This window comes from Opisthorchis viverrini, assembly GCF_000715545.1.
Source record: "Opisthorchis viverrini unplaced genomic scaffold opera_v5_444, whole genome shotgun sequence".
Lineage (NCBI taxonomy): Eukaryota > Metazoa > Platyhelminthes > Trematoda > Opisthorchiida > Opisthorchiidae > Opisthorchis > Opisthorchis viverrini.
Window position 1 is genome coordinate 70474 of NW_008752101.1, and position 14661 is coordinate 85134.

The 14661-nt window shown below is 44.8% G+C and overlaps 2 protein-coding genes across 2 annotated transcripts in view; one reads left to right on the forward strand and one right to left on the reverse strand.

The window, feature by feature from the left end:
- Positions 1–14661, reverse strand: part of T265_11066 (hypothetical protein) — a gene marked incomplete at both ends in the record, with an annotated part of 96370 nt that overhangs the window by 45031 nt on the left and 36678 nt on the right. The window contains 4 exons of the mRNA XM_009177614.1: positions 4706–4918; positions 7652–7785; positions 10447–10621; positions 11471–11793. Of these exons, the coding sequence (XP_009175878.1) occupies positions 4706–4918; positions 7652–7785; positions 10447–10621; positions 11471–11793 (845 nt within the window). The remainder of the gene's footprint in view (positions 1–4705; positions 4919–7651; positions 7786–10446; positions 10622–11470; positions 11794–14661) is intronic.
- On the forward strand, positions 1681–2157 carry T265_11065 (hypothetical protein; the record flags this gene model as incomplete). Its single annotated transcript, XM_009177617.1, has 1 exon — positions 1681–2157. The coding sequence occupies one exon, from the start codon at positions 1681–1683 to the stop codon at positions 2155–2157; it is 477 nt and encodes a 158-aa protein (XP_009175881.1).

The window sequence follows — 14661 nt, forward strand, 5'->3', positions numbered from 1 at the left end:
CCGTTCCTTACGACACTTCGTATCATCACCCTTTCCGCCATCTCTTTTCAGCTGGTCAGCATCTAGCAAACAACTGCCTTAACATTTGTATTTGGGTGAGTTGACTCGTGCACGAACAAAACAGCTGAAGATAAACTATCAGTAGAAAGATGAAAGATCTTTTGGAAGGAAATAAGCTAACTGAGATAATGACAAGCAGAATGCGGTTTCGAGGAAAAACAGCAGCGGAACATGAAACCCTTTTCAGTAGTATACTAAAATGCACTCGCTAGTAAGGGCACATCCCTCAGTACCTTTTCACGGCCTCATTGTAAACACTCCAAAAAAAGGCAAGCTCAGCTCCTGTGCGAGTGAGTATAAAATACGCTGCAGCACAGCTAACTTATGCATTTTGCTCAAGCTCATCGAAGAAAAACAACGAATATAGCCAAATAAACGCAACTGGAATGAAGATCCAAACATATAAACCACATTATGTGGCAGGGCACAGCGACAGATTTACCAGCTGCATTCTGCAATAATAAAATGTGAAAAGGAGGAAATTAAGGGACATTACAAAGAACTCGCAACGCGAACGAACAAAATGGCATAAGATAGGGACTGTTGACAAGAGACCACAAGGCACAGAAGACTGCTGGTTCGACACATCATATCATCGGATATGCACTGCCGATGAGCTCTAATAAGAGCGAAACTCGAGTCCAGTGCTACCCTTTGGTGTGTGGACTCACCGGAATAATTACGCCAGAACAGGAGTACGCCCGTTCAAACGAGGGTGGTGTGACTATGAACAGTCATATCAGTTGCATACTGTGTGGTCCCATTGATTCCAATGCTCAAAGGGGCTCGTGTGACCTATTTGGGTACATATTATCTATTTCAGTGCGGATGCACAAAACGCATTTGATCGATTGATCACCGACAACCTCAGTCGTCGCTAAGACCCATTCTCTCAACTTTTCGGATTGGTGTGGCGCTATCTGATACCTGGCAGATTTTTGTTGTTTTATCAGCTAGCATACAGACCACGTTGCGTTCATGCAAGTGGGCATGGAGGTTTAAAATACCATCTGGTCCACGATACTCTCAGTTATACAATAGTTTTTCTGTCTAGAGGTTGCTTAACACGGTTCGACAGCCCACGACCGGTCTCGCCCCTATAGGAGATCAGCAAGTAGGCACAGTCCCCGAGTTTCCACCGTCAACCGTATGTTCCACTTGAACCCTAACTGAACAGATATCGAAAACTACTCCCATTTGTATAAAAATTTGATTTTGACAGGACAGTCGACTGAATCCAGCTGCATCTCTGGTTTGTGATCATCTGCTACAACTGAATGTGGTGCACAAGGACACCTCATGTTTCAGTTGGGACGATATTCGAGACCGTCAAAAATGGGCCACCACAAACTAGACATTCAACTGAATCTCTGGTTGAATTCGAATTCTTATGTAAGTGACAGTATTCGTCGGTATCTAGATTTCTCCTTTTCTATTGTAAACTGAACCATTTTAGTCGGCATATCACCCAAGTGAAGGTCTGTCTTCAGACTGAAAATGTCGTGAACGGAGTAGTCTGCTAATGCGCGCCTCTGCCTGTGGCATGAATACGCCTGCAGTTCTGTCAGTAACGCTTCTTTGAGTGCAACGCAATGGTGCACTCATAAATAAGGATATAACATGAATAACATTCCGGTAGATTTGCACTCTTCGGGTTTGTGTGTTCGAATCGGAAAATGCCCTCAGCGATCTAGCTTGTGTCCTGTTGCTTTGAGTAGGTGGGCCAACCAGTCAGCGGCCAGATGTGAAACTGAATTGAAAATATCCAGGACGAGGCCGAACGAAGCACTGAGTACACGACCGAACAGGTGTGCAATACGTGTGGCTCTTAAATGTATGGCCCCGTCCGAGGCTGTTGGTAGCACGCATTCGAGGCATTTGGTGAGCTTTCTTTCAACAAGCTCTGGTATGTTCCCTTCTGGAAGCTTACCTGAAAATTTGCTGATGGAACTTCCCGGCGTAATATATCGGCCCACGATCAAGCTACCAGATCCCTTGTCATGTGGTGGTGAAATATTAGGGTTAAAGCCACTCAACATATTCAAAGCAGGGAGATATGTCGAATTTTGCGGTTCCTGTAGTGGTAACAAAAATTGATCAGAGCGAACTGAAATGTTGCTAAAACAGATGCTCTCATGTGGGTAAAATCGTTCGGTGCCTATTTGTGATGCCACATGGAGGCACGGGAGCCGGGATACTACCTGGCCGCCCAAGCGTAGACAAGGGAAGTCGAGAGGCAGAGGGCGGATTCGAACCACGGACCTTCCGGTCATTAAATTAGCGCCCTAACCACTTGGTCCGTCTCGCCCCAGGTGGGTACATTCAGTGGTCTGGTTATCCATAGTTTCAGGAAAAAGCATGACCTCTAACTGTACCGAAAAACGTGGTGGTATAAATGATTCAGATACACGGGATAATGTCTCGACAAGGTCTTTCCAAAGATAGGGGTAAACTGTCGTCGCTGAGCTGGATAATTCGATTAATTTATTGGAGATTAGGTGTAGGGTCTGGGAACGGGACCCCCGAAGCTTTGAATGTCCATACTGGAATTTCATTATTCTTTGCAATTTCAATTAACAAGCACACAGTGTGTTTGTGGAACTCCGCCCTAACTTGTTTACGCAGATAGGTTCATTTGGTAATGACGAAGAGATCACACTAAATCTAAGTGACATAACATATATAGTTACTGAACTCTATTCATAAATGAACTAACCGTGAGCAATACCCAAAAGCTGCATGTAGTCAGTGCGCCCATGTAGCTGCGGTGAACACAGCTTTCTAAGAAAAGATTGCATTAATCACAAACATTGGATCCAGTAATTGACTTCTACCCCTAACACCGCCAAGTTGACGTCATGCTATCATGGCGAAAAGAGAGCTCAACAGGACTGAATGAATACGATACGGTTCACGGTCCGCTTGACGCTATGTATGCAGCGTGACGATCAGATTGACGATTACTAGGTGATCTGCTTATGTTCAAATGCCCCAGAGTAACCGACTTGTACTGTTTGGTTCGACGGTTGCTTACTGCTTTACCCTTGTGGAAGGCAACACCAGTTGGTTGAGTGGACGGGCAGTAACCGAAACTTATCTGGGGTCGCTGGTCAGTACGAATGGTCCAGCTCGTAGAAACTGGTCACAAGATTGACCCCAAAAGGGCTTTTAAAGTCATGTATCTGTTGGTGCAATAGTGGCTCGAAGTTCACTGAGGTTAGGTACGATTAAGGTATTGACGATATTGTGGAATATGCATAGCTCGTGAACACTTATCGGTTAATCGGTCTGTTCGCCGAGCCTACCATTTGGATTGCAAACTTTTTATCACTAATCAGGCGACATTGTCAGTGCGCACACTCCGCGCGTCTCCTCTGACCCCTTTTAGCTGTTAGCTGGTTTGTTTGTACACCGGAAACTTCGTGATTGCTACTGGCTTTCCATATTTTGCATTTGTAGCAACCTGCTGATAAATTTGTCGAGAACGTTACCAGCATTCATGTGAACCTGTTTGAAAACCTAACCATCACCCTCAACACAATCAAAAATGTATTTTCTGGCGTGTCTAAAAATAACGCAAATACAGCAGGCAAGTAGCGCAGGACAATGGCCTATCAGACTATGATGACGTAACATGGGATGTTAAACATAAAAACAAGGGACGATAATACGAGATTTTAGTGTTTGCGCACGTCAAATAGCGTATCCGATAGCGGAGTATACCAGCCACAGTGTGTGCTTTGGACGAAGTTTGACTAGCCTTGGTTGGGAACCTACAGAAACGCCTCACTCCAAAAAGAGCGAAACTCGTAAAGAAGATAGGATGTTTAAGGTCCTTCTAAACACAGCATTGACTTCGAACTGGACGAAGAAGTGGACGATCTGGAAAGAGGCAATGTGCTGCACAAATCAGAGAAAATAGATTGACCTTCATGTGAGATGTCGTCCCAAATAAACAATTATGACGATACGATTATGCAAAGCTATCTCATACGTCACAGTCCTCACGTAAGTCTGTTTGATGCGGCAATGTCTACGTGATGGAGTCAAGTATGAACTCGGTGGTTCTATTGTAGTCACCACTACACATTGGAGATAAATCAACGACGAATAATCGACACTCTCCCTATCTGTAACATTCCGATGTTAAAAGCAAAAAATCCCACATTTGGAAGAAGCATGAAAGGGAAGGGAAATTTTGCTAGTGAAAAGTTCATCAGCTCCGGCTCAACACGAAAACCAGTGGTCATCGAAGCTCGTGATATCTCTATATGGGCAAAGAGAGGAATTTCGATGACCTTTTCAACGATGTAGATGTGGCGACCAGCACTCAGAACCTCATTTGGACAAACGCGGTTTACTTCGCCTTAAGCGTCATTCTGAGGGACTGAGAACAACTGAGGAGGCGCGGAATATCCTGCCCATATGAGTCATGAAACGCACTTATACAAAGCACCAAGCGAACACCCAGACCCAGTGACTAACAGCTTTGACGGTACAGGTGAGGTTGACCGACAAAACACCTAAGAAACACTGAAATTCCTGCATTAACTTCATCGAAGCTAATGCAACCAAAAAAAGATGATTCTCAATTTCCTGCCAGTGTTCGGACAAACAACCGGGAAATGCTGCGTAGAAAACTTACAAGTTGACTTTGTAGTACTTGGACACAGCGTAAATCTTCTTCAGTGCCTCGATGATGAAGATAAGTGCAATCAGGGTGGCAAATGATTCTTCCGTGAAGCGCGTGATATACTTGACCAAAGCGCTCAAATCCAATGCGACCATAATGAGAAGCATCAAGGAAACCCAGAAACCGATCCACAATCGGAAGCTGAGATATGACCATACCAAGCGTCTGAAAAATGGATGGAGCGATCATACTTAGAGTGTATTCAACAGGCTGCAACATACGGCTCCAAAAAAGTTACCGTAAAAAAACTGAGTCATTTGCGACCTCCAAAGTTGCGTAGATATTCAGTATATGTATGTATGTATAGGTGGGTGAGAATGGACAACTTCGGCGAGAAAAACGCCAAATGGGACAAGGGGACCTTACGGTTCTACTCAGAAGGCTAGAATGGATTTCTTTGTCCCGAGTACAAGGAATAACTTCAAATGATCACCCAATTTTCGACTTCAGAAAATATCCAGCCTCGCCACAATTCAGTCACAACATTCCAAACGAGGCCAAAACAGTTAAATACCAAGAAAATTGATGGGAACGTTGGAATTGTCCAGCACTGAGTTCAGTAGGTACACCTGATCTGTCCAATTTCTATACGTACATGATCAGCGATATGAATCAAGCGTGAACGCGCCCGTCCGTTCAGACGTGAAAGTTCGGATGCGTCTAACGTGAGCTAATCGTGCAGTGGTAACACGCTCGCCTCGTATGTCAGATATCCGGAGTTCAAACTTCGACACGGCCATTGAATATGCAGTGCTGATGAGCTCTGGCAAGAGCGAAACTCCAGTCAAGTATTTTCTCCCTCTGGTGTGGAGCCATAGGAATAATTACACCAGAACAAGAGGATGACTGCCCGAAAACGAGATTGATATGAAAATGAGCAATACATACAGCGCAGAAGAGTGAAGTTGGTATTAGGAAAAGACTCAACTGAATCGCAGTTAAATCTCTTAATCATGGCAATCTTCAAAAAGCCCCCCTCCCACGCTCAACTGTCGGTTTCTTCGCTTTTTGGCCTAGTCCCCGTATATACATCGGCCTCAGTTGATAATACAACACCAAATGGTCATGGAGCCGTGGGTGGTTTCATAAAACTGATAAGTGTCATCACAGGAATAAAGTTTCATTCTAAATGAAACAAGACAGACATTGAGCAGCACATTCTACTGGAAAATATTGTAAACAACGGATGCAACCGAGCTTCCGTCCAACACCAAGTCAGTTTGTACAACGGGAGCCGAGCGATCACCTTTCCGTCGTACATTCCTCCAAACAACTCAAACAGCGCGTGACTTATTTGTATGGAAAAACAAACAATCCAGTCTATGGCAATTTGCCAACCCCAAATTCCCACAGATTAGACTCAGCAGTTGTTTTTCAAATAACGTCGATATATCATGAAATCCTCCTAATCCAGTCACCACAAGTAGGATAGTTCCCAGACACTTAGCGAACTGTCTAGGATCAGACAAAACTAGCTTATGAATAACAGTTTGTTAGTCAGAAACACAAACCCAACAACGGAGCATATCCGAGAAAAAAATTCATGAAAATGAGACGGTGACACAGAGGGGGGAACGCATTATGAGACTAGTGGTCGAACAACGGAAAACATATGGACAGGTTTTGTACGGAGTGTTTGTTAGTGCACGAGGCACAGTGTCTTCAGGGAATAGGAGTCCCAGCATCTTGCCATGATGTGGAACAAATCCGATTTGGATCCACGTGCACCTTGATATCAATCAGGTGAGCTCCACAACTCAGTGAGCGATTACTAAAAATAGTTGTTATTATGGTGTTCGCTTTCTCACTGAAACGGGAATGTGGAAAGCGTTCTTTGGAGAGAGGCCACGATACAAAGCAGCAGCAGGTGATCGTTTGCATGCCTGTGGACTGAGTAGCGGAACTGAGACGTCTTCAGGTGTCCGACAATGGTTGTCTCAGAGCCATCGTTCGTGTGGTTTGGTGCCGGCGAACCCGTAACGAGGCAGGTAGAAAGCGCGTTTTCGGTTGTGTAACGGGTACTTCCATTGAAGAATGTGTCCAGTATCAGAAGCTGCGTTCGTTGGGACATGTGGTGCGTATGCCGAACCATCGCTTGCCGCAGAGAGTGAGTGCTGTTTTCCATGCCCAATTCAGGGTGGCGTAAACAGAGAGGTGGCCAACCCTTGACTTGGCAGAGGAGTATAAAGGAGATCACGAAACGCTTGGGTGCTGTCGGTACTATTAGCCTCCCAGGATGGGGACCGCGTGATCCTCACTGTGCCTGGTTGGAGACACTACAAGATATGGCTGCCAACCGATGTCAATGGCGTTCTTGTTGTCAGTTTCTTTCCAGGTCGCCTGTGTGAATGTCTGGAGGTATAGGCACCTCGGAATGATTGTGGTAAGCTAGCACTAAGTCTCTTCCCCGTCAATAAGAATAATAAGGCTTTACAATAAGGCTTTCAAATAAATCATGATTGTAGAGCAGTGAAGCATTGGTGCTAAACACTGATGTCATGCTGTCGAGGATGATGATGATTGTGGACTGAAGATAAAACATTTCACAGGATTCACTGAATGAAACAGAAAAGGACACTCCCAAACCATGGGGAAGATGCGAATAGCAGTTTGCTATGGATATCACATGAAGGTCATGGTTATAGGATCTGGATAACTGTGACCCTACAAAGTTGTCTCCTGTGAATTCGGAGAAAATTGATATCGAACCGCAGTGATGGCTGATGGTTGATCATATGATAAGTAGCCAACCTATTAAACACCAATCATCCTAGACTAGACTAGGGCCGTTTATCATTTGAGTGGGTGGTCTCAGGCCTTAGGCAGGGTTCGTTCGAAATGCGTACTAAAACGACGAGGTGGAAACCAATATTTTCTACGAACAAATGCAGAACTCACTGGCACATCCGATAAACTATGCCTTCAAAAATCAGCACAGGTCCAGTACTGCCCATGATGGTGAGTGGTTGTCCGGAGAACAGTGAGTACAGAATACCGACAACTGCGCCGGACAGGATGCTTTCAATTGTACCCTGGAAGTTAAGTAAATTGAACGATAAAAAAATCACAATAACAGTAATATCGACACCAATACGCGCGCCCAGTGGTAAGAAAATCTGGCCAATCTATATGAGTACGCTGTCGTCTCCGATGATGTTGTTCGATTGGGGAGGAAGTGTTCGACAGTAGTCTTTGCACCACACATGTTCCATTCTGGAGAAATCCTTCCTCGGAACCAACCACGTGCAGGATCATACTATCACACAGATAATATCTTGCAGGTGATAGCTATATACAGCGAGACGTCGGTATCTCTATCTCTACCACAATCAACTCAATTGTATATAGTAGTACATACAGTAGTGTGTAGATGGTAGTCATCTCAAAGAGATGATTAAAACAATCCTTGTTCACAGAGACCTCATCCCCAGGACAAAACAACTACCTCTCGGACCGCTTTCGTATACTCAGTCCTTTGTTTTCCGGAAAACCCAGTGATCGAGTATCAGTCAATATATGGAAAATTACTGGTATGGAAAAGCCAATTGGAACAAAAGGTTTTTTTTCTTATATACAGTAGTGCCATTTTAAGCCTCAGGAAGTGCATTCACTGTACCGCAGTACCCCAACTGACAACGGTCTCAGGTGAAGCCAAAAGGTTCATTGAATTTTGGATTTTGTGGAAATCCAGAAATAATGAGTATTAATTTTAACAATACATAACGCTTATTTGCAACTTGCACCTGAATGGCAGAAGTCGGATTCCCTGTAGTTCCCAGAATATCGCCAAGCACAAAGGAAATCTCCATTGCAAAATTCTCAAATCTCAAATCAACCAATTATGAGTAGCACGAAAGCGAGAAAACTTCCCATCTTCGGAGCCGCCCCTAGGGGAACCAATCGGTGGAAAACCACGTGACGCTATAACCTGTGTTATTCTGAGTTACTTCGTCTCTAATGTTCAGTCGCTCACGAAACGTTTTACACTTGAAATACCAGACTGGAGTTCGAACCTCCGAGATGCTCTGCTAATGAGTCCCAAAGGTAATTCTCGACTTTCCAGCACACATTGACCTCACCTGCAGTACGAAATGCCCAGTGAGAAAACCGAATGAAGGGGGCGCCAGGTTAAATTGTTCAGGAGAGTCTCTATGTCGGAGCTGTTTGATACAAGCATAAAAATGACATCTACGTACTGTCGATAAAATGAATACGCCCAATCTTCGCATTGAGTCGGTCGAGTTCAAGTTTGCCTATAAATGATCACTCAGCAGGCAACCAAGAGAACTCAATGGTTCTCCTATAAATCCCCGAAAAACTGTAACGAATCGGCTGCGTAGCCCACATCTTGGACGTTGAAATAGTTAGACACAATACAGGGGTTCAATCCAGAGATCTATCAACAGAGAGCCCATTTGGATGCGGCAGTTCACAGAATTCCATAATCATGTGGCAGTAAAACCAACAAAGTCAATACCGCTTGTTTCATACCATAAAACTAAAAATAACCTTTGCTCAAATTAAGCCTCAAAGACAAGACGACATTCCTTACAGCTGTATTCTTTCTCTCACTGTAGTTCGGTGGAATATGTCAAGCGTAAGACACAGCAATTTTCAGGGAATATGTGGGCATCTCTCTCCCCAGAATAACACTAGACCCAATGGCTTGATAGCTATTGGCATATTATTGGGACCGGTCACGTGATCAATCCAAACGAGCCATTTGACGTTATCTACAGAGTGCCTAATTGGTTGGTAGTATAGATCTAACAGCGTTGCCTAACTACAGCCTAACTACAGCCTAACTACAGTCACAATATGGTCACCAAATCCGATATGATGCTGTCAAAGACGATTTGTACGAGCTCTGAGCCTTCCTTTGTCATGTGATACAAATACACGGGCCCAATCACTCAGAGGACCTCTAGGTCACCTGACCACATCCAATAGGATAAGACCAAGATTTTGCTAATAAGCTATAAATTGTTTTTCTATGTTTTCAATAAAATAACCAATCCTTGCTTCTAATTTCATTCCTTATTCATATTTTAGTCGGCGAATGTGTACTGACGACGTGATACCAAAATTAGTCATGATGTTCAATCATTTCGGTCACTTTTTGGTACTGCTACCATCAGATGAAATATTCACCCAGAGCAGTAAACACAGGCTTAGTGAGGGTGAAGGCTAACAAAAGCCAGACGGTGGCAAGTAGTCACTCAGTTATATTTGAAAAAGAGTTCCCATGTGATCTCGAGGTCTAGGAGATCAGAGAATGTGCCTTACACAAAGTCAGATGAATATAGGCAAGTAAATGATGCATAGACAAACGGTAGTTCGGTCAGAGTAACACGTCTCGTTTCCATTGCGGGCCTGTTCTCAGTGTGTAGGTTGTCTTCAGACAAGTTGTACTCTAATGGGAGCAACCTGAAACCAGACACACTACAATCACAAGCAACTATGGACGACCAATCGCAGTGGTGGATGTCTAACGGCCTACTCCGTCACGTGTGCTCCAACGGGATTGAACTAGGTCAAAGGCTGGAGTTACATAACAGGTTCTTGGATAAAACATTGGTCTACGCTACGTTAGGCCACGCCACTCTGGACAATGACGAAAACTCTGAACAGACATAGCCAAATCCACGTGATTAGGATGGGGGTGAAACCGATTGACCGAATGTACGACTCACCAAGTAACCACCTGTAGCTTGCGACAGAAGACCACCGAATGTGATGATCGGAGTGAGGCAAGCAAAGTAGAGGAAAATGAAACTGGCACAGCACTGGACATGCAGGGCATCCGTGAAGTCACTCAAGTAGTGCGGAGCTCGACGACGAATATCGCGGGCGAGACCACCGAATATGCTGAAAATGGTGTGAAATAGACGATGGAGACGTCGCGTAAGTTGCAACATGAAACTTAAGCGTACGAATGTGTTAGGAAATAGCGTTGAAGCTTTTGGCGGCAAACATTGGTTAGCGTCAAATTCAGTTGTTTTAGCTTGTCTTACGGAACTTGCGTCTTAATTGGTCACAAAATGTCTACCAATATCGGCAGTCCCTGAAAACGTGTCCATCCCCTCTGCAGAACTGCATCGACCCCTCTGCTAACCTGGAAGGAACAAATGGACGAATTACTAGATAAACAGACAAGTTGAAACTTGGCAAAAGTCCTGTTGTGGAAAGCCGCACACTTGTGTTTTGCCTCTTATGAGCAAACGGCGCTTGAAGGCGAGCAGGACAAACTCTAAGGACATTGAAAGAGATCAGTGCACGTAACGCTCAGTAAGATTATGAGAATATCAGGATCTCAGGCTAGCAAGTGCAGATTCAGTGGTCTGGCCAGCATCGGTGGGAAGCCAGTTATTGCTGGAGATAAAAATAAGACTATAGCTGTTGAGCTACAACCACAAGCTTCATCTTCAAGATGAGATAAGACAAATAAGAAAAGCCTTTAGTCGAGATACTTAGTACTGAGAGTAGTAGTGGACGACAATTGACCTATGGAACTTGGACTCCCAGTTCGCGCATGACAAAGGATGACTTCTCTACAGAGAAATCCGTCTTGTGAGCATCAGGGTTCCAGAAAGCACCAGAGCTAGTAGCCATACCATGGAGGGATCTCACTGAATTACCAGATCAGACTAAAAACTGGTGATAATCAAACTACAAACCGCGACATCGTCAAATAGCCGAACTAATGGATACACTTACATTCCAGTGCGTTGTAGCGCTGGATCGTTTCCGTGACCTCCAGGCGCATCGTCAGCCCCTGTGCCTCCAAGTGCCTCGAGTGAGACCAATTCGGGTCGACTTCCAACGGATTTGACCACTTCGCCCTTGGACTTCTCTTCCGTTTGTTGCGTCAGAAGGGTTGCACTACCAACGGCAGCCAAACAAAGACCTGCCAAACGATCACCACCGGCGGTCAACTGCTCCACCACGTTTACCGAGTCCGTTTGTGTCACCGGTACAGTGGTGGCGTTCTGCCCGGAGGCTTGGTTACCATTAGGTGAAGTACCGGTCTTTCTGCTATCCTGCAAAAATAGCACGAGTGGAGTGAAGCGGTGAGATACAGGACTGAATTCTAAACGGAATCTGGAACCGTCCATCTGTAACACAACCTTTCGGTGCCTAGCTCTTATACCATCCGAATGAAGCATAAGGGCTGAGATACTGCTTGTTTTCCCAAGCATAGGCAGCAGTAGCCGCGATACCGTACTTGGGTTCGAACCAAAAAAAACTCCCAGTCAGTAAATTGCCGTCTTAAACACTGGGCTACCTCAAGCCCAAACTAGAAGGCCATCAATTGACAAAACGAACGGCACACAGGTTGGAGGTTCGCTTGGATATCTGAGTCATGGTCTGAAGAGTTACTACTATTAGCTCGTCACCCCAGACAATGCACACGTTTGAATTCTAATTCGCTGAAAATGCTAACGCAAGTTTGACGTATGCTTCCTTCGATGCTTACAGGGTAACCTTGGTAAACCACCTACTTTCAGCGGAAGCAAGATTGTAAAACAAAAAAGCAAGGTAGTCTGGACTGAAGCGGGTAGCTAAATGGTGTGTTAATGTCTTTCTACACGCCAGTTCACATACTTTGGAAGGGCATGTCAACTGGCTTGAAGTAATATCGCCGGGTCCCTAGTGGATAACCTAAAAATTGGGAGGAAGCCTTCATACACACGTCGATGTCCTGTTCACTTCCATGCTTATTTCACAAATTGACGGACAATACACATCTTATGGTGAATAGCATAGCCCGAATGTGAACTTTTTGCGAACTGCAAAAACACGGTGTCGTCGTAAGGAACGGTTGTCTACAACACAAACAACACGCATGTATTGTTTATCAGAAAAGCGAAAATATGTGTAGGCAAGGTTGCATACTGTAAACAACTATGTGGAAACACAATAAACACGTGCCTGATCGCCATACACCAGTGTGCTTTTAGATTGTTGATCAAACAAAGATGAGGATTCTCGCCAACAACTACTGCGACGAATAGTTGAGCAAGTCGACGCAGTCGGAAGGCGCTAACGAGAATGAGTTGAAATTTGATGCACACAACGTTTCGGCCGTAGCTTGCTTGCCTCATCATCATCATCATGGACAGCATTATATCAGTGTTCAACACCGATGCTTGGCTGCCTAGAGAAGTATCTGTACCGGTATTAGTATCTGAATGTACATTTTCGCCATTCAACCTCACACCAGACCCAGTATGACGGACACTTTGTGCCTGATGTACGAGTCTTGACTGTGCTAGCGCCTACCGCGCGTTGAAGAGCATTCAACATTGCTTGTCCCTTCTTCGGTTGTTGGTCTTTAGACGCGTGCTTCCATACCATAATTTTTACATACGTTGGGACTCATCTCATCTGACTGGAACTGTTGGCGGCAAGAATTCGAATGAGACGTTTCTCTTTTTTATCTCATATTCTCCTGTTACCCTTTCGTATTCGCCGCTTGTATTCACTTTTTATGTTTGTGACCAAGCTCTTCAAAAAAAATGGGGCGAGATGGCCCGAATGGTTGGAGCGCGAATTTACTGACGGGAAGGTTCGTGGTTCGAACCCGACCTCTAGCTCTCGACTTCCCCTGTCTAGATTTGGGCAACCTGGTAGTATCTCAGCCCTCGTGCAACCTCCGGGTGGCATGGCAGTTAGGCACCGAAAGTTTGCGACAGCTGAATGATTTTTTTTCTCCAGGAATAAATGACAATGGTAGGAGACACCATTCCCCAAAAGGTGCATCAGAACCCCCGAAAAGACAATGTTCCTTTTAAAAGTAATCACATCCACAGGCCTTCCAATCAAATAAAACTCACACAGCCTGCTCAAAATTTCAGAATAGAGTCTTTCCACAGCTCATTAAGTGTTCAGCTATAGCTGGTTAACAAATGCCAGTGTTGAAACGTACACGAAAACAGCCATCGGGAGAGCAAACAAACCTTCGAGATCTGTACCATTCGAGTGCTACGTACATTTGATACTGGATCGTTTGAGTAACTCCAATCGATCGTTAGTAAGCATAGAGCACAACCAGAGTCGCCGAGTGCTCTGCCATTCCGTCACGGTTTACTGATTCAGACAAGTCAGTGAGTGCAATGTGGACAAAAGTTCCTGGCTCAAACTATCTGTGTGACAAAAAGGAGATATTTGATACACTTTTCTGGTAGGCTTCAGAGCCTGTACCGGAATCACGAAAGCCGCATATGATGGACAATTCTTCTGTGGAAAAAACACTGAGTTAGATTACGGGAAAACGGAGATATGGTTGGGAATTCATCGAATGAGGAAAGCCAGTCGTACGTTTNTCGAATGAGTAAAGCCAGTCGTACGTTTTTGAACTTATCCAACTATGGAGAATGATGGGCCTCGAGTCCCATCTTCACTAGGAACAGCAATCATTTGGCGTTAATGATGATGCGGTTGGGTCCGAACCACAGACCGTCCAGTCAGTAATTTCACGCCTTAATACTACTTTATTGTCCTACATAAGGGTGACTGTTAGGCACGTGGGGTGACATTGTGAGGAGAACAATTCAAGAGAAGATTGAAGACCCTAGACTGAAAACTCTTCGATGACCCACTCACTCATTCAGTCTTCCTGGGACTCACCAGGAAAGCCTAGTCTCCGGGCTTTCAGTAAACTTATGAGTAGAGCTTCATCGTCATCATTGTCAGCAGTAATAACCGCGTACTTATCGTACAGTGGTTGTAGCTGCAACAGTTTCGTTCACCGATGATAGGTAGGTAGCTGCCCATCGGAGGCGCGAGCTGATAAATTAGTGCGTAAAAGCCGCACTGTTGATTGGTAGGATTGAGAAGGGAGCTATGCATTGAATGCAATAGCTTGGATGCATGAGCGCCATTGAGAGTACGGCTGGGGGCGAGTT